At 36.5% G+C, this 19097-nt stretch overlaps 1 protein-coding gene across 1 annotated transcript in view; it reads left to right on the forward strand.

Moving 5' to 3' along the window:
- Positions 1 to 19097, forward strand: part of CycH (cyclin H) — a 52836-nt gene that overhangs the window by 19389 nt on the left and 14350 nt on the right. The window contains exon 4 of the mRNA XM_067148662.2: positions 9615 to 9846. Within this exon, the coding sequence (XP_067004763.2) occupies positions 9615 to 9846 (232 nt within the window). The remainder of the gene's footprint in view (positions 1 to 9614; positions 9847 to 19097) is intronic.

Here is a 19097-nt window from a genome sequence, read left to right on the forward strand (position 1 = left end):
AGAAGGGAAACATGCGATGGCGAACCAGAAGGATGTGTGGAGGGGAGGAGGTGCAGAGGTGTGGCACAAGCAGACAGTATACCGTCTAAGCATTGGCCAGCAGGTATTCATCACTGTTCGCGCGGAACTTGAAATGTCGCAAATGTTAGGCCCCTCAGTTAACGCCGTAATGAATGTCGGCACCCAAAATTGATGCTGACATCTTTTTTACATGTGCCTCAATGTGTTTTCAAAGTTTCATCGCTATCGGCAACTTAATCATTGCCGATGTTCCCTTGTTGGACACTTTTATACCGTATTTACGCGAATAATCCCCGCATATTTTTAAAAAAATTTTGAGGCACGAAATTGGGGTGCGGGTTTTATTTGTGTCAAGGTTGCCAACACGCACCTGGCTCACCTAGTTTTCGATGCTGAGTATACAGTTATGCTTTGTGCAACCATAGATGAAAGAAAACTGTCCCCATATATCATATTTAAACTGAAAACAATTCAGACTTTTAATTCTAAACTGACTTTACATTTTTTTAAATAGTACCGTATTTTACAGAGTAATTTAAATTAAAAATTTCTCTGCGTCACGATAGAACGCGTCTTCCGGAGTGTGCAGGGGTAGCTTTCCGCACTTTCACTCACTTCAGTGTGTCTATAGTGTGTTTCATAGTTGAAAATAGAGTGAAATCATAATTCTTTTGTATTCAGCGTTTTAAGAAATGCCACAATATCACATAGCAAGCAGTACGTGGAAAAGCAGAATCCACGAAAACTGGTGAGAGTTGGCATTTAATTATAAGATGGCTGTTGATTCGAAATCACATAATTGGAAGTCCGATTTCTGTATTACAAAGACTTCAAATTAACGAGATTTTACTGTATCGCAAAATTAACATCAGATTTCACCGGTGTGTAAATTTCAAGCGTTTATGTTGCATGAAAAGAATTATCCACCACCGGTCGTGTTACTGTCCAGTAAAAAGAGACCACGTGTGAGAAGTGTTTTAGACGTGGAGTGTGACGAACTTGTAATTTAGGAGAGGATTCTAGTGATGCAAGAGACAATGAATCTTCCCATCTACAGGGAATCGAGCCTATTGCAAGTTCAGATTAATGAAATACCTGTCACGTAAGTAGACCTGCTTGCTCATTTTCATGGAAAATATATTTCATAGCAGTGATAATGTATTTTTATCATCTCAGGCAAAGCAGCTATATCCGTAAATTTACATGTTCATATTTGCATAAAGACCACGTGGACCTCGCGGAGTGATACGATATGTTTGTTTATGCCGTCTTTCGATGGAAGGAATTTTAGTTCTTTTTATTTTTTCAAAATGAGCCTTCCTAAAATGAGGGTGTGGGCATTATTCGATGGCAGGGATTATTCGGGTAAATATGGTAATACTTGTTCCCCTTAAAAATACATTCTTGCAAAAATAAAGATCAAAAAACAATTTATTTCACTTAAATAAATTAACTTACAGTGAATGTTACAAACACCTCTACAAAATTCAAAATCCTAACTGCAGGGTTTTTGCAGTTTTAACATTAGCTAGCTGATGTACCTGTCCTTCACTCTGGCATTCTCAGAAAGACTGTCTTTGTGGTTTTCCTAACTGAAGTCAACATAGATCTTTAGAATGATGACAGTAGGAATGTAGCGATTAAAATCAATGTTGTCATATAAAATAATCAAATGAAAAACAACACATTTTCTCACTTTTAACGAACAGTATTGCACTGCCGTTCTAACAGTCCAAAGTTCCAGTGCTGGAATGACTAAACTGAAGACAGCCGCGAACACTCCTCCTCCATTATTCCGTTTAATGTGCACATTGCTCATTCTAATCAGTGCCTCAGAGTAAGGATTGAATAGCTGGAATGCTATGATGATGAACCATTGTGCTATGTACCAGGAGTATCAGAAAATTTATGAATCAGAGAAAAGGAATTGCATGCTAAAGAAGAGATAGATCTAACTCCCTTGCTACTTCCCGCCAATATTCAGTCAGGCTGTTATACTCGGTACGCAGCAGTAATCCCATTTATCGGAGAGGAGTGGCAGCAGAAGATACAAAGCACATCAAAACAAACAATGGTCAATGTAATGTTGTTATTAATCAATTTTATGAGGTTTCTATATTGTAGGTCTTCACATTTAGTTTTCTTCCAACTCTATGATATTATAGCATCTTACTATTTATAGCATAGACTGTATTTCCTTATTTTCTGACTTTACATACTGATTTTAAATTTTGTTTACCAATTTTCTCGTGATTCGGTGCTGATATGGACTTAGCAACAAAAATCCCAATTCATGAATATCTCTGTTATAATAGCCGGTACTGTAAAAAATGTACAAACCGAGCTCGATAGCTGCAGTCGCTTAAGTGCGGCCAGTATCCAGTAATCGGGAGATAGTGGGTTCGAGTCCCACTGTCGGCAGCCCTGAAGATGGTTTTCCGTGGTTTCCCATTTTCACACCAGGCAAATGCCGGGGCTGTACCTTAATTAAGGCGACGACCGCTTCCTTCCTCTTCCTATGCCTTTTCTCTCCCATCGTCGCCATATGACATATCTGTGTCGGTGCGACGTAAAACAAAATAGCAATAAATAAAAATGTACAAGACATAAATGGTCGGAAATGTCATACTATATAACTTTAGTTATGTAGTATTGATCGATAGAACCACCAATAACATAAATATTTGAGAATTTAATTTTGGTCCTTCCCCTAAACTACCATTTCACTCAGCATGAAAAAAATTATGTATGGCCTAGATTGTAGTGACTTATTACCCAATTTTACATACCCTTTTTAATTAAATTCTCTCCGAAATGTTAGATGCAACTTCAGCTTGTTGGTCCATTCTCAGCATAGCCCCTTTATGCTGTTTACGTATAAAGTTGTCTGAACATCTAAATGTAACAAGACTAACTTTACCTCTCAGCTTATGCTTTGTCCAACTCTTAAAGGCATTAATTCTCAGCTCCTTTTGTTTACATCTACCTATCTAAACAAATGTTTCAGCTGGTATGTTTAGAGAAGGCTAAAGCTTTTTCATCTTGAAGAACCCCTTATGTAATGTACATGTAGATCGATGATTCAAATGAGTATGTTGCTGAATTGGGGCTTACCAGGTAGCAAATATCAGTGCTAAGCCATGGTACATTTGAGGAGGGTATATCATTTGGGCAATCACTTGAAAATCCAATCATTTCTCTGACTACACCTTTCAAAATTTTCTCTCCATCTTAAAAAAATCCTTGCTTAACTTTTGCTAAAAGTGAGCATTGCGAGCACAGATAATACTTGGACAGATATACAGTTACAAGATGGAAATATTTTTGTCCGATTTTAGAAGATGTATGACCTTGTAAGTTTTATAGTCTGTTGAAACTAATGAAAGATCCATAAACATTTGAAATTACCTGAAAAAGAGAATATTTAATTTACAGAATACACCTAAAAAAAAAGAAAGTGTTTCATTATTAATACAATGACATGCTTTCTCCTTGAAAGGACATCATTAGATTCTATCAAATCACACCTTTTTAAAATATTATTATTATTATTATTATTATTATTATTATTATTATTATTATTATTATTATTATTATTATTATTATTATCATTTAGAATATTATGTACAAGAATAGGACACTTAAGCCTATATTAAAATTCTGTGTTCATCATAATCATTTTCCCTTTTCCAGCAGACACTGGGTGAGGGCAAATATGGTTCCTCTCCACCTCGCCCCATATCTCCACCATCCCTCGTCCAACACCGTGTTACAGTCCAGGTTCCGTTGTCCTGTGCAGTTTTTCACAGAGTCCACCCATCGTAATCTTCATCTTCCTCGTCCTCTCTTCCCTGTCGTCTGTCTTTCCAGTGCTTGTCTTGGCAGTCTTTCTTTTTTCATCCTCTTGACATGTCCAAACCACCTCAACCTGTTCTGTTCCAGTTTGTCATTTAGTTTTTGCACATTTATCGCTTTTTGTATGTCTTCATGTCTTCTTGTCTTCTGTACCATACTCCTCAGGAATTACATTTCAGCTGCCTGTACTCCACCCTCATTTCTCTGAGCCATTGCTCAGGTTTCTGCTGCATATGTCATTATAGGTAAATAATATCCACTGTATATTACTTCTTTAGACTTCATTGGTACATCTATACTCCATATTAACCTCTGTACCTGGTGGTAAAAGGCACTCCCCAGTTGTATCCTACTAATATCCCTATCCAGTCTTCCATATTCTGTCAGTTCACTTCCTAGTATTTGAAGTGTTCTAATATTTCCAGTTCCTTGTCTCCAATTCTCATAGCTCCTTTTCAAAAGTGACTGAATGGGTTGCTGTATTTCTAGAAAATAGATCTCAGAGAAACGGAGTAGGCGAAGCTTTATCTGACCCTGTAATAATTAAGAGGGGAATTCCTCAAGGCAGTATTATTGGACCTTTATATTTTCTTATGTGTATGTATATATATATATATATATATATATATATATGATATGAGTAAAGAAGTAGAATTGGAGATAAGCATTTTTGCAGCTGATGTTATTCTGTATAGAGTAATAAATAAGTTACAAGATTGTGAGCAACTGCAAAATTACCTCGATAATGTGAGATGGACAGCAGGCAATGGTATGATAAGCGGGGTTATAAGTCAAGTTGTGAGTTTTGCAAATAGGAAAAGTCCTCATTTTTAATTGCTATGTTGATATGGTGAAAGTTCCTTATGGGGATCACTGTAAATACCTAGTTGTTAATATAAGGAAAGATCTTCATTGGGGTAATTATATAAATGGGATTATAAATAAAGGGTACAAATTTCTGCACATGGTTGTGAGGGTATTTAGGTGTTGTAATATGGATGTAAAGGAGAGAACATACAAATGCTGCGAAGGCTGACATTTGCACTCCTTGAAATTTGTACACAAGATAAAACCCTATTTCGGATCCTGGCCCGAAGTTACAGGGGCTAATCCCATTCTACTGAGGTGACTAGATGGTCAAGTTGAGTTACAATTTACAATAGAGAAAATGGTTACAAAATCGTAGTTACCTCCAGATTAAATTGAAGGGGAATTCAAGAGGGTAACGCACTCTGTATCCCCTGATTTTAGTGAAGTGCAATAGACTAGTTGAACTTTTACATAAGAAGAAAGAAAAATTTACATTTTTGGAATTTTACAGTTACATTAGTAAATATTGGAAATCTTCCCCTCGAATTAGCTGGCAGAGATACCTACAGAGTTAGAAATATGGTGGCCATTACCTTGGCTGATGTTCAGCTTGCTGATGGATGAGGCCTCCGCCTCCTCCATTATCACACACACTCAGTAACACGACGATCAATAAGACAAGTTAGCTCGAAAAATTGCCAGCTTTTATACCCGAGAGGAAGGTTTGAGAGAGATCTAGACTAATGCCCGACACACCCCCAGTTTTTCATTGGCTAATTAAATATGTACAAAAAGTCCTTGATTGGTTGAAAACTAAATACGCAAAATTTCTAATTGGTTATTTTTAAAGTTGGCGGAAAGAGAATGAAGTGTTGACAACTTTGATGCACCAAAAAGCAAAAGAAATCCAGTCAGTTTAGGAAACCTTAAAATAACACATTACTCTATCACTTTAGTAGTGACATCTGTTGACCAACGTCCCAACTTCTTGCACTAGTTGTTTCAAGTTTTATGTGTTAGATAGTGTTCTTCAAGGTGTTTCATTTAAATACACAGGGTTGAGGTGTACCTCTCGGTACAGTAAGATTTGGCTAAAACGTTCTTTCTAACACTTCTAGTGTTAAGTTAATTTTTCAAGGTATAAAATGTTCATATGAAGGCTAATGTATTAGAAAAGTTAAACTTGCGATATGTTCTTGTTGGATGAGATTTACACCATCATTAAAAATAGAGCATTGGAGGTTTGTAATCCGTTCATCATACTTGTAGTCTTCACCAATCCCCAAACCAGTGTTGAATCGGCCCCAGAACATTCATACTTTGATAAATAACACGAGCAGTATTAGAAAAAATCGGAATTTTCATGCCAAATCATATAATTGGCACATTACTGTGATTAATGTCTAGTCTATTATAGATCCATTTTAATTGTTACTTCTTCATGGTTACTTTCTATATAATAAGGATATTTTATTATATAACAACATTTTCAATGAACAAGTATTTGTAAATAAGGTTTAACATAGGGACTCAACCTTGAGATAGTTGAAAAAAAGAAAAGAAAAAAGGCTGAAGATGCTCGACATAACAAGCAAAACATGTCCCATCTAATGTTTGTATTGTGGTAAATGTCCTTTTAGAGACAAACATTTCATGTATTGAATACCGGTAGATGAATATAATAAGAAGAAATTGTAACTAAAATTAGTGCGTTCAATACGGGCAAAAAATATGAAATTGGTCTTACGCAGTAAGTGGTATGTACCAATATAAGTGGTCTGTTAATGGACATTATGAATTTTCCAGCTAACTCATTCCTGGTTGCCAGAGTTTCGCCCCAGTATGCTAAGTTGGGCTCATCAGTTGGTAAATATCACATCCACCAAGACGCATGGCTCATGCACATCAATTTTTGGTAATGAGACTGTCTCTCATAGTGCATTGGCACTGCCGGTGCCTCCAACTAGTCTACGCAGTGGCCTCCACGATATGCACTGCCATGTGCCTTGATGGGTGTGCTATTTACCAACTGATGAGCCCAACTTAGCACAATGGGGCGAAACACTGGCAACCAGGATTGAATTACCTGGAAAATTTATAATATCCAGTAACGGACCATTTATATTCGTATTATAAATTTACTCATTCGGGACAAATATTTCAGGTTCCCTGTGGGAATCAACATCTAAATAAGTGGTATGTTACGAGCTGTCAGTGGAGGGATGGTGTGGAATGACATTAGTAGATGAATAAGTTTGAGTAGTGTCTTTAAAAGTAGGAAAGATCACAATATAAAGATAAAGTTGGAATTCAAGAGGACAAATTGGGGCAAATATTTATTTGTAGGAGGGGGAGTTAGGGATTGGAATAACTTACCAAGGGAGATGTTCAATAAATTTCCAGTTTCTTTGAAATCATTTAAGAAAAGGCTAGGAAAACAATAGAAAGGGAATCTGCCACTTGGGCGACTGCCCTAAATGCTGATCAGTAGTGATTGATTGAAATTATGTTGTTTCTGAACCCCTGTTATCACTTAATAATCTATAAACTGGAGAGTCTACATAAAGTTTTCATTAATAACTTTGAAACTGGATAATGTTCATCTGGGAGTTAACTGTTGCTACATATCATATCCCTCCTCCTCTTTCCTTTGTTTGAACATTTTTAACCTTTGAATGAGCAACATATCTTCTGTTATAAATTTAAGGATATTTGTTATACCAGATTCATTTTGGGCTATAGAATTATGTTCATTTATTTGTGAATAACATGGAATAACTGATTTTAGAACTGGGATGGGATGAATATCACCAGAAAGTGTGCTTTAAAGTTTCTGTTATTTGGATTCAAAACAATGACAATATAAATATATTATTATTATTATTATTATTATTATTATTATTATTATTATTATTATTATTATTATTATTATTATTATTATTATTATTATTAATTTCCAATACAAATGAATCTTATTTTACAAAGTATTTGAGGGTTATAGTTGAAACATACAATTATAAGTTAAACATGATGATGGCGATTTACAGAACCAGTTTACAAGGGATGCGATTAATGAGAATTAGGAAATGTTTGTAACAGCATTTCTGTATGAAAATATGGTATAGTGGTTGAAAGCTTAATATTACAGCTGTTCAAATGAGAGTCCAAATCAAATCTTGTTCTTGTAAACACAGGACAATCAAATATTAATGATCGGCTGTTTGAGAAGACCCACAAAAGCAAGAATAGTCACCTGTCAAAATAATTTTAAAATGTTCAGAATATGATTTTGAAATTTCCATTCCCTGGCATAAATTTTGTTAATATATAGAGAGGTTGGAGAGGATTACTCACTAGCCCTATAGCCAGTAGCGGCGATTGGGAATTAAAAGTGTGTGTGTGGGGGGGGCAAAAAAATACACACAACAGAAAGTAGCTGGTTTGAGGGATATAGCCAGGAGTGGGGGTGTATACACATCAAAACTGAACAAAACAGCTACACAATTGTAATTTTTTGATGCCTTTGAGCAAATTTTGACAGAGAGGTAAAGGTTGACAGTTTACTAACTTAAGCGCGGCAATAATAGTTTTTTTTTTTTAAATTCAATACTACACAATAAAACTTTTACCAAAGGAGCAATATTACACACGTATTACAGTTAAATAGAAGTACGGCGTGATTATAAAATTAAAAAATCATTTAGTATTTGACTACACTCTAAGAAACTAACAGGCAATATTAAAGAGACTAACTGACGAATGCACGCGGCAAGCAGGTGAATCATACCTCAGTGTTCACGACCGTGGCAAAAAAATATACCCCTTTCTCATAGCATTTGCGAAGTCTCCACTACTTGCTGTGGCGCTATACAGATCGGTTAGCTGTGACAAACTACATTTTGTGTGTATTTTCAATAATAATTTTATTAATAATTAAAGTTTGCACAGATTGTTTCTTAATAATTCCTAGTTTCAGCTGGCTAAAATGGAATAAAAACGTAATGTTTTCTCTGCAAACTGGGGGGCGACTGCCCCCCTCATCCCCCTTAGTCGCCGCTACTGCCCTCAGTGAGTGTCGATACCTGCTCTCCTCATCAAACTTGGAAGCAGAGACAGGCTCATTGTGGGTTGCGGACTAATAGATGAAGAAGAATGGTGGAGAGAGGCCATCTTTATAAAGACAGCAGTGTATGAAGATGTGGAAATTAGCCTTCTCTTTTTGTGCTTTCACATTTGTCTTGTCCCTTCTTTCTTTGCTGCTTCTTTTTCATCCTACTCTGACCTGTCATCATATTTGTTCTTAAGTGTGTTGTTATCCAAGTTGTTATCTTTCTATATGACTATTGGTCACTTCTTTGTTCCTTCTTCTTTCGCCAGTTTATTTTTCTTCAGGCACTCCCGTTGCGAACAACCTGCAGACATAAGTTCACTTTTACAGTCGGATGCAGGTCTTATGTATTATAGTACTATATGCTTCTGTAATCTTTAGTAGGGTGGTATATGTAAAGGAAGAGATGTGTATAAAGAAATTCTCAGTCTCCGAGCCGGAGGAGTTAACCACTGATAGCTTTAATCTCCAGCACAGAAGCCTGCTAAACCAAATGAGCTTTAATCTCCAGCACAGAAGCCCCCTAAACCAAATGGTGCTATGCTACCTATTCAGCCAAGGACCTCTCTATTACTCACTTGGAAATTATGTATAAGTTTTAGAGAAAAATATAGTCTTACATTTAAAATTTAAATGGGGATCCTTCTTTTTGTTTTCACATTTTCACTGAACTGTGTGGTAATTGAAACTTGCCATTTAATTGATTCTTATTTATAATCTACGTAGATTTACAGTGCATTGAAAGATAAAATTCTGGTGTGTTTACCTCTCTGCTCCTGTTGTGGTTGCTCTTTGTAATTACTTCTTCCTCTTGTTCCAGACTCGTAGTTCACTGATAGACCCAGAACGTCTAAGACCTGGTATAATGGAGTTGATTGAACGATTGTACCTCACAGATGCCTGCTTGCTTTATTCACCCTCACAGATAGCTCTTGCTGCTATTCTTCACTCTGTCAGCAAGATTCAGGAGAACCTGGACTCGTATGTCACAGGAGTGCTCTTTGGACATCCAGGAATGGATAAATTGGCCAACATAATTGAAGCTGTTAGAAGTAAGACAATCACTTTAACTTAAATAGAACATTACTGACTATACAGGAATTAAGACAGTATTATGTTGAGTAAAATCACATGTTGTTGTAGATGTTTATATGTATATTTGGGCTTTCCCCAACTGGAGATTGCCTCTGAGAAAAAATTATACAGTGAAACAAGAGAAATTTTGAAAGTAATTGTGAGGTGTTGATTTACATAATAGTTGGTTAGTATATTTGGCATATTGTACGTCGTTCCATTGAAACGTTTTTGAAGTATTGCTCTTTGGGATTTGGACTGAAAATATTTCAAGGCAGTCACTGCAACTTCTGTTATTAATACCTGATCAAAAACCAAACCAAACCACATGACACAACAGCTCTGAAGGGCCATGGCCTACCAAGCGACCGCTGCTCAACCCGAAGGTCTGCATATTACGAAGTGTCGTGTGGTCAGCACAACGAATACTCTCGGCCGTTATTCTTGGCTTTCTTGACCGGGGCCACCATGTCACTGTCAGATAGCTCCTCAATTGTGATCATGTAGGCTGAGTGGACCTCAAACCAGCCCTCAGGTCCAGGTAAAAATCCCTGACCTCGCCAGGAATCAAACCCAGGGCCTCCGAGTAAGAGGCAGGCACGCTACCCTTACACCATGGGGACGGCAATACCTGATCAAGGTTAAATGATTTTCAGAACTTGACGAAAAAGAGAGGAATAGTTCCTTGAGTACCAACCATTAATCCGTATCATCCAACTGGTACTCTTTTTTGATAGAATGGGATGGATGGTTCATATGTTGCTTTCATTTCCTTGTGAACCTCACTGGGTTGTGTTTCGGATGTTTGATATGTCTGCCGGATCTATTATAAAGCCCTTTTGATGGTCCTTGAAGGCTGCCATGTCAATTCAATGAGTGCTGCCTGTAACAGTGAGACCATGAACCTCCTCAATGACTTTTGTGAAGAACTTTCTGTTGTGAAACAGTATTATGCAATTATGTCTATTCATATACTGACAGATATAATTTCTTTTAAATGCTTTTATTCTACTTGTGAGAAGATCTTTTATTTTACATCATTAGCAAAAAAAAATTGTTCAAAGTAACAGTGTTTTCTTTGTTTTGAGTATTTCTAGATTTGGCAGTCACTAAATTGCTGGAAATTCTGTGTACTTGGATCCCATATTCAGATATGTCAGGAACTTGAAGTGAGAAGTATCCTCTTGTCTGCCATCATCATCATCATCATCATCATCATCATCATCATCATTTCATTGGGCTGGGTTGTGGATCGTTTATCTTCATCTCTACCATATTCAGATATGTCAGGAACTTGAAGTGAGAAGTATCCTCTTGTCTGTCATCATCATCATCATCATCTCATTGGGCTGGGTTGTGGATCATTGATCTTCATCTTTACCAGTCTTTCCCCTATTCCTCATCAAAGACATCTTGAAAGGTTTTCGCTCTCTTCCTTAGGTCTTGTTCATTTTGTTCTTTCAATAGTTTTTTACCCTCCAACGTCCTGTTCAAGCATCAACTTTGGGATCTTTGTTCCTCCCATTTTTGTCACATGCCCTTATCACCTCTTACTTGATTGTTCTACTCTCTCATCCACTCTGCATACACCTAGTGTTTCTCGTATTACTGCATTTCTTATTTGGTCCTGTCTTGTCTTAGCTAGCATACTTCTTAGCAATTTCATCTCACTTCCCTGGATTTTACTTTATCATTGAAGGATAAAATTCTTTGTATTTATTATAAAACTCCAACTTTCTCTGTTAAACTCGTAACTATGATACTGAGCCTATTCAATAATAATAACAATGTTGTTATTGGTTTTACGTCCCATTAGTTCTGGTATGCCAAGGTGCTGCAGTTTTAACTTGCAGGAGTTCTTTTACATGCCGGTATATCTACTGACATGAGCGTTATGGAACTTTTTGGAAAATTCCTCCTTTACAATACAATTCTCTTTTATTCCTTTTCAAAATAACATTATCTTCATGGAATGGTACATGTTTCATCCTCATAGGGACATCTTCAGCCATAGTTAAAAGATAAAAATTGAACTAGGATACATAAATACACGTTAGAAAACATTGGGTAATCCCATTGACTTATTCTGTACACATGCAGATTGAAAAACGTTAAATGCTATTAAAAACAATGTAAAATAGTGTGTGTTTGGTCTACCTTGTAAATACACTTTTTATAATTGAAAATTATGTATTCATACATGTTTCAGGAACATAGTACATTCCTTTCATCAGTGAAGTCCAATCAAAGAATAAAAACAATATACCGTACTTACGCGAATAATACTCGCATATTTTTTTAAAAAAATTCTGGCACGAAATTGGATTGCGGGTTTTATTTGAGTAATTGTTGGCTCTTTTTTTGCTTTACGTCGCACCGACACAGATAGGTCTTGTGGCAACGATAATGTTGGCATTTCTTTTCAAAATCAGCCTCCCTAAAGTTAGGGTGCGGGGGTTATTTGGTGGCGGGGATTATTTGCGTAAATACCACGTATTTACGCGAATAATGCCCGCATATTAAAAAAAGTTGAGGCACAAAATTGGGGTGCGGGTTTTATTTGAGTCAATGTTGGCATATTTTCAAACTCAGCCTTCCTAAAGTTAGGGTGCGGGGATTATTCGTGTAAATACGGTAACACTATCTTTTGTTTAGCCCAAAATTTAAAGTAGTACTATATCATAATTCACCATATCAATGAATAAACAAACATTAGTGAAATATTATGAAAATTATCATTACATAAAATTTTAATATTTTGATGATGTTGAATAATATCTTCAAGTTTTTCTTTTTCTTTTTTTCCTTTTCTTCCTTAATGATTAAACGCTACTTTATACAATGAGTTCTCATCTGTACTTCTTTCATTTAAACTTCATTCAAAGTGATTGTGTTGAGCAAAATAAATTTCTAAACTTTCTAAAACATTCCTGAATTTTCACTTTTGGGCCGAATGTATTAATTCCGTGTCATTAGAAATGTCTGTAAATTTATGATTCTTTTCAAGCATATGCTCTACCATTGCCGAATATCTTTTATGTTTGATGATCAGTCACTACTCATCTGTATTTAGGACAGTTGCCTAGGTGGCAGATTCCCTATCTGTTGTTTTCCTAGCCTTTTCTTAAATGATTTCAAAGAAATTGGAAATTTATTGAACATTTCCCTTGGTAAGTTATTCTAAACCTAACTCCCCTTCGTATAAACAAATATTTGCCCCACTTTGTCCTGTTAAATTCCAACTTTATCTTCTTATTGTGATCTTTCCTACTTGACTGCATTAACATGTTCTTTGTACCTTATAGCCAGACTTCTTGCAGACAAGTCAGTATGGGATCAAATCAAATATCTATTATTATTATTATTATTATTATTATTATTATTATTATTATTAACGTTTTTACTGTTGATAAAATTAAACATTGTCACACTTGCTATGTGTGCAATTTAAAGTTAAAATATGTAGAAAATGAAATGAAAATCCACAGCCTGTTTCCAGTCATTTGACCGGATCAGGAATGGAATGAATGAAGCCCCATTGCCCATTGTAGCGGCAAGAATGGGAATTGTGCCGGCTGCCAAAGCCTGTCGCACTCCTGTGAGGCAGTGGTTAACGAATGATTAATGAAATGATATTGGAGAGTGTTGCTGGAATGAAAGATGACAGGGGAAAACCAGAGTACCCAGAGAAAAACCTGTCCCGCTTCCGCTTTGTCCAGCACAAATCTCACGTGGAGTGACCGGGATTCAAACCACAGAACCCAGCGGTGAGAGACCGGCATGCTGCCGCCTGAGCCACGGAGGCTAAAATATGTAGAATTGCTCACAAAATACCATTTGAAATACATCCCTCATTTGTAAAAGCGTAAGGCATGAGAATACTCTGGTGTTGTTTGATTATAGAAATCTTCACCTTAGTAGTATTACAGTAGTTAAAATATTGATGTGTTTATTCTTGAGGGAAAGTTCAAGTTCCTTTTTAATGAAGGCTGATTCTATTAAACTTGTGATACCTCAACAAAATCTCAGAAGAAACAAAAAACATCCTTTTAAATGAAATAATATAAATAAATTCACAACAACAAACTAATAAATCTTCAGTAACATGCAACAGGCAAGCCTATCCCATCTCTTTAACTCTCCCTCCTACCCCTTCACTAGTTTTCCCTCAACAGTGCTTGCTCTCACATCAGCACAACCTGGCAGTCTCCACTTATGGGAGCTGGAGGAGGGTGAGTGGGTATTTACCTCATTCATTCTCCCTCTTTTTTTTTTTTTCTTTTTTTCTTTTTTTTTTTTTTTTTTATTGTACTCTTCAATTTCTCATTTCCTCTTCTTTTCCTAGATTGCCTCTTTTAATTTAAAGAGGAGTTACAATATCAGTAATACCAACATCTAACCTCATATTCAGCAATCTGTATTGATGCTAATATAATGAGAAGTGCTCTGTCTGTCAACAAAGTCCCCCACATAAACTTAGGAGAAGAAATTTTCATCTGGCATTGTTTGTTTTCACAACCTTCATTAGGTCGGTTTTCCCCAATAAGACACACATGAAGTTCACCGCTGACCTATTGATACATGATTTATAATCGGGAAACGGGTTTACCGTATATGTACTACATTAATAACTTATGAAACGTGTAAACCTGCGTATATATTTAGTTATTTGTATTGAAATATGGAATTATATATGGACTTAAAATTACAACAATGGTAATTTCTATCCAATATTAAAGTTATTTTTTACAAGTTGCTTTATGTCGCTCCTACATAGGTAGGTGTTATGGCGACGATGGGATAGGAAAGGCCTAGGAGTGGGAATGAAGTGATTGTGGCCTTAATTAAGGTATAACTCCAGCATTTGCCTGGCTTGAAAAATGGGAAACCACAGAGAACCATCTTCAGGCCTGCCAACAGTGGGGTTTGAACCCACTTTCTCCCGGATGCAAGCTAATAGCTATGTGACCCAGCCACTTGCTCAGTAATATTAAAGTTCAGTGAAGCTAAACAAAAAGGAGGCCTACGTAAAACATTGTTACACTTCACATTCCAATATGAACCTTGAAGAACACACAATATTTTTTGTTCTGTTGCCACAACAATGGGTTAAAATATATATATTTTTTTTAAGTGCTGGAAAGTGGAATCTTCTATTGTTTCTGAGGACAGATTTATATTGACTGAAACTGTATTCAACATCAGAAGTAATGGGAGTATGTTTGAAATGTCCGCTGGTGTTAAGTCCAATGTTAACTTAACACTTAAATCTCCATACAAAATTGTAGCAATATTTCCCATTTCTTTATATCCAAAGTTCTTTGAAAGTACAGTGTCCATCCGTACTTTTGCTATATCTGCAACTTTACCTCTACTACAATTCAGTTGTTCCACAGTATTACCTATTCACAATTTCAAAACATTCAAAAAATGACAGACGCAAGTTCTGGAGCCTTTTGAGTGTTTTTGTGATGCATGAAAAATTATGCTGATTACTTAAGTCATTCCTCACACTTGTCACTTGTGACACAGACTGTTTTTGCAGCTTTAGTTGAGGCTGGATCTTCAGAGTCCATGGTGTGCAGAACGTTTGAACTTGTTAGAATTTCTGGGTACATTTCTTTCAAAAATTAACTCTTGTGTTAAAAAAAAAAATTATTTTCTTTTTCACTGAGGAAATCAACAAATCTGCTTTGGGGTAACTGCCTCTTACCATTTCTGCCACACTATGAAAAGCATGTGCTACGCAAGTTAAATGAGTTATGTTAGGATATACAACGCTTCTCCAGCTTTCATCATGTAAGTTGCAGCATCACTAATTAAAATGTACACTTTATCATACTTAACATCCTGTGGCCACAGGATACCCATAGCTTCATTGAAGAGTTCTGTTATAGCTTCATTATTGCACTTTTCTAGAACTTCGCAGTGTAAAAGAATCCGTTTACGCCGGGCTGAGTGGCTCAGACGGTTAAGGCGCTGGCCTTCTAACCCCAACTTGGCAGGTTCGATCCTGGCTCAGTCCGGTGGTATTTGAAGGTGCTCAAATACGACAGCCCTGTATTGGTAGATTTACTGGCACGTTAAAGAACTCCTGCGGGACTAAATTCCAGCACCTCTGCGTCTCCGAAGACCTCAAAAAGTAGTTAGTGGGACGTAAAGCAAATAACATTATTATTATTAATATTATTATTATTATTATTATTATTATTATTATTATTATTATTATTATTAGAATCCGTTTACAATAATCTTCACTTAACAAACCAATGACTACGTCCAAGGTCTGTCTAGGGAGGTCTGGTCACGCTACCACAATCCTTTGCGGTGGCAGCCATATTGGGTCTCAAATATCGTTGTTATGTGGGCGTGCCCTATGTAATGATGTGAGTTATAACTTGTATTTTGGAGGAAAACGGGATACTGCGCCGCACCAAATTGTCAAAATAAGACAACTGACGGAATTAGAGTGTTTCACTTCCCGAGAGATAAGCAAAGGAGAGCTCAGTGGGTACAAAACTGTAGGTGTGACAAATGGCAACCTACAGATGATTAATTGCTTCTTGTGCGAGGTTAGTGAAGTTATACATTCGTATTATTCCTGAATAATAGTATGTTTATATGAACGATGTTTGATATTTATAGGTCTTATTATGTATTTTCTTCTAACATCATTGTGAAGAATCGTAATTTGAACTAAAGAGGACAGATGGACGGAAACTACTCAAGTGGAATTCCATCCCAACAATTTTCAGCGTCCCTAATCCACCTAAATCTTTGACATAAAAAAGGAAACCTCCGAAAGAAAGAGAATTGTCTTTCAAAACAAGCAAGGAAAGTAACAGGAAATGTGTAACAGTAGTATTGATGTTTATGAAAATTTCCTTGGCTCCATGGCTAAATTGTTAGTGTGCTGGCCTTTGGTCACAGGGGTCCCAGGTTCGATTCCCTACAGGTTCAGGAATTTTAACCATAATTGGTCAATTTCGCTGGCACGGGAGGTGGGTGTATGTGTCGTCTTCATCTTCATATCATCCTCATCACGACGCGCAGGTCACCTACGGGGGTCAGATCTAAAGACCTGCACCTGGCGAGCCGAACTTGTCCTCAGACGCTCCTGGCACTAAAAGCCAAACGCCATTTCATTCCATTCCTTTTCATGTAAATTACAGACAGTATCATTCTAGCCCTACATGAAACGTAGAAATGTTTCACAGATATTTGAAATGCTTGTTCCTGTTCATTTATGAATTTTAATCACAACAAACAATAGGGCTATCACATCAAACCAACAATTTATGTCCAGCTGGCCATCATTACAACAATTTTATTGATAATAGTAGTCTTATACTGTACTGTAGTTATTATTTACAGCTAAATTTCATTCATCTTAAATGTTCTATAGAGTACATTATATGGCTGGACAAATACTTAAAGATCACAACACTCGCTTCACTCGCACAAACCAACTACTGTAATTTAATGTACCGTAGCCTAACATAATATCCTAATGTAATCCCTAAAATAGCCTAACCTAGGTTAACTCAATAGTGACTGAATTTCTATTTCTTATGGAATCGTGTCTACCAATGGCTTTAATAATAATAATAATAATAATAATAATAATAATAATAAATTATAAATAATAATAATAATAATTATTATTATTATTATTATATGCATGAATATTAGGACTCAGCTAAGAGCCCCGTGGTCGCCAACCCACGCTCCCTAGTTAGAAGCGCCTGACGTCCCTTTCAGTCGCCTCTTATGACAGGCAGGGGATACCGTGGGTGTTGCTATTGCCCCCACCATGGGGGAAATCTATTTTGGGTTGTGACTATGAGGCCCTTAGCCGAGTCTTGACATTGCTTTCACTATACTAGCCCATCCGACCTCCCCTGGTCAACACGTGTTCTTTTCCGACCGCGACGGCATTAGGGCATTCGAGGCCTAGGAAGTTTTTCATTTCCACGCTCTTTGTGGCCTTCATCTTTCTTTTGCCGATACCTTTATTTTTCGAAGTGTTGTTCCCCTTCCATTTGTTTTCTTCTGATCAGTGTTTATAGAAGATGGCTGTCCAGTTGTACTTCCTCTTAAAACAATAATCACCACCACCACTATGTACTATACAGCTGCATGGGTTATCAATAAAATAGTTAAGAGTAGCTAAGAACATCACTCTTGTTGCATATGTGCAGAATATTTTTGCCTTAGAACCCAAAGGAATACCACATGAATGATAACAACAGTTACCATAGATAATTTAATGCACTCGACTCAGGAGGCATTCAGTGTTTGTCAACATACTGGGGTAACCTTTTAGAAACGCAGTATCGGAAATTACTTTCTTAATAAAGAAAAATCGGAAGGTAATTTATTACAACCGTCGTTTAGTACTTTAAATACAGTACTTCGAGTTCAGTATTTCATGTACCGGTAATCATAATATGATACCGGTACTGTACATATTTCTATGTTTCTGTCAATAAGATTACGTATTTGACAGATGATATTAATAAGAAACACAGTAAGACCAACTTGTAAGGAAGTAAAAGAGAAAAACATGAGATTTTCTGTTGATTCTTGTTTCTCAAAAAAGAAAAAGAAAAAAAGAATTTCAGGCTCTGTTAATTATCTTCCTATTCAAATAGCTGTGAATGTATTCATATCATTTAAGTGTTATACAGTTATATATACATGACCAGTAGATGCCCAATTAAATTCTTTGTCAAACATAGTTGGTTTTGTTTTTATTTCAATGTACGGTACCGAAATCCTCTAAATTCGAATACACTTGCCTTTGGTTACGCTCGCTTAAAGACCCAATATGGCGGCTCCATAAGTAGCATTCGTGACTTGACCTCCCTAGACCGTCCTTGACTACGTCCTTAACTTCTTGTCTTATCTTCTCAACAGTTTCATTGTACATGGTTGAACAATGGGTTTTTCTGATTGTTGATTCATCTGGGATAGTTTGTTTGGTATATTTCTCGATGAATTCCCTGAAGCACTGATTATTCAGTTTGAAGAGAGAGATGTTTGCAGAGATGAGAGCATGGCAGAGATCGGTGTTGAACTCTGGAATTATACTCAAAGTTGTTGGTTGTCTCAGAAACATTGTCACTGCTTGGAATTTCCTTTTTTGTTAACCTGATGTTCGCAGGTTGAAATGTGTTGTTGCACCAGGAACCTTTGAGCAAATGTCACCATACACTGACACAAATTA

Source organism: Anabrus simplex, chromosome 5, assembly GCF_040414725.1.
Source record: "Anabrus simplex isolate iqAnaSimp1 chromosome 5, ASM4041472v1, whole genome shotgun sequence".
NCBI classification, from domain to species: Eukaryota; Metazoa; Arthropoda; class Insecta; order Orthoptera; family Tettigoniidae; genus Anabrus; species Anabrus simplex.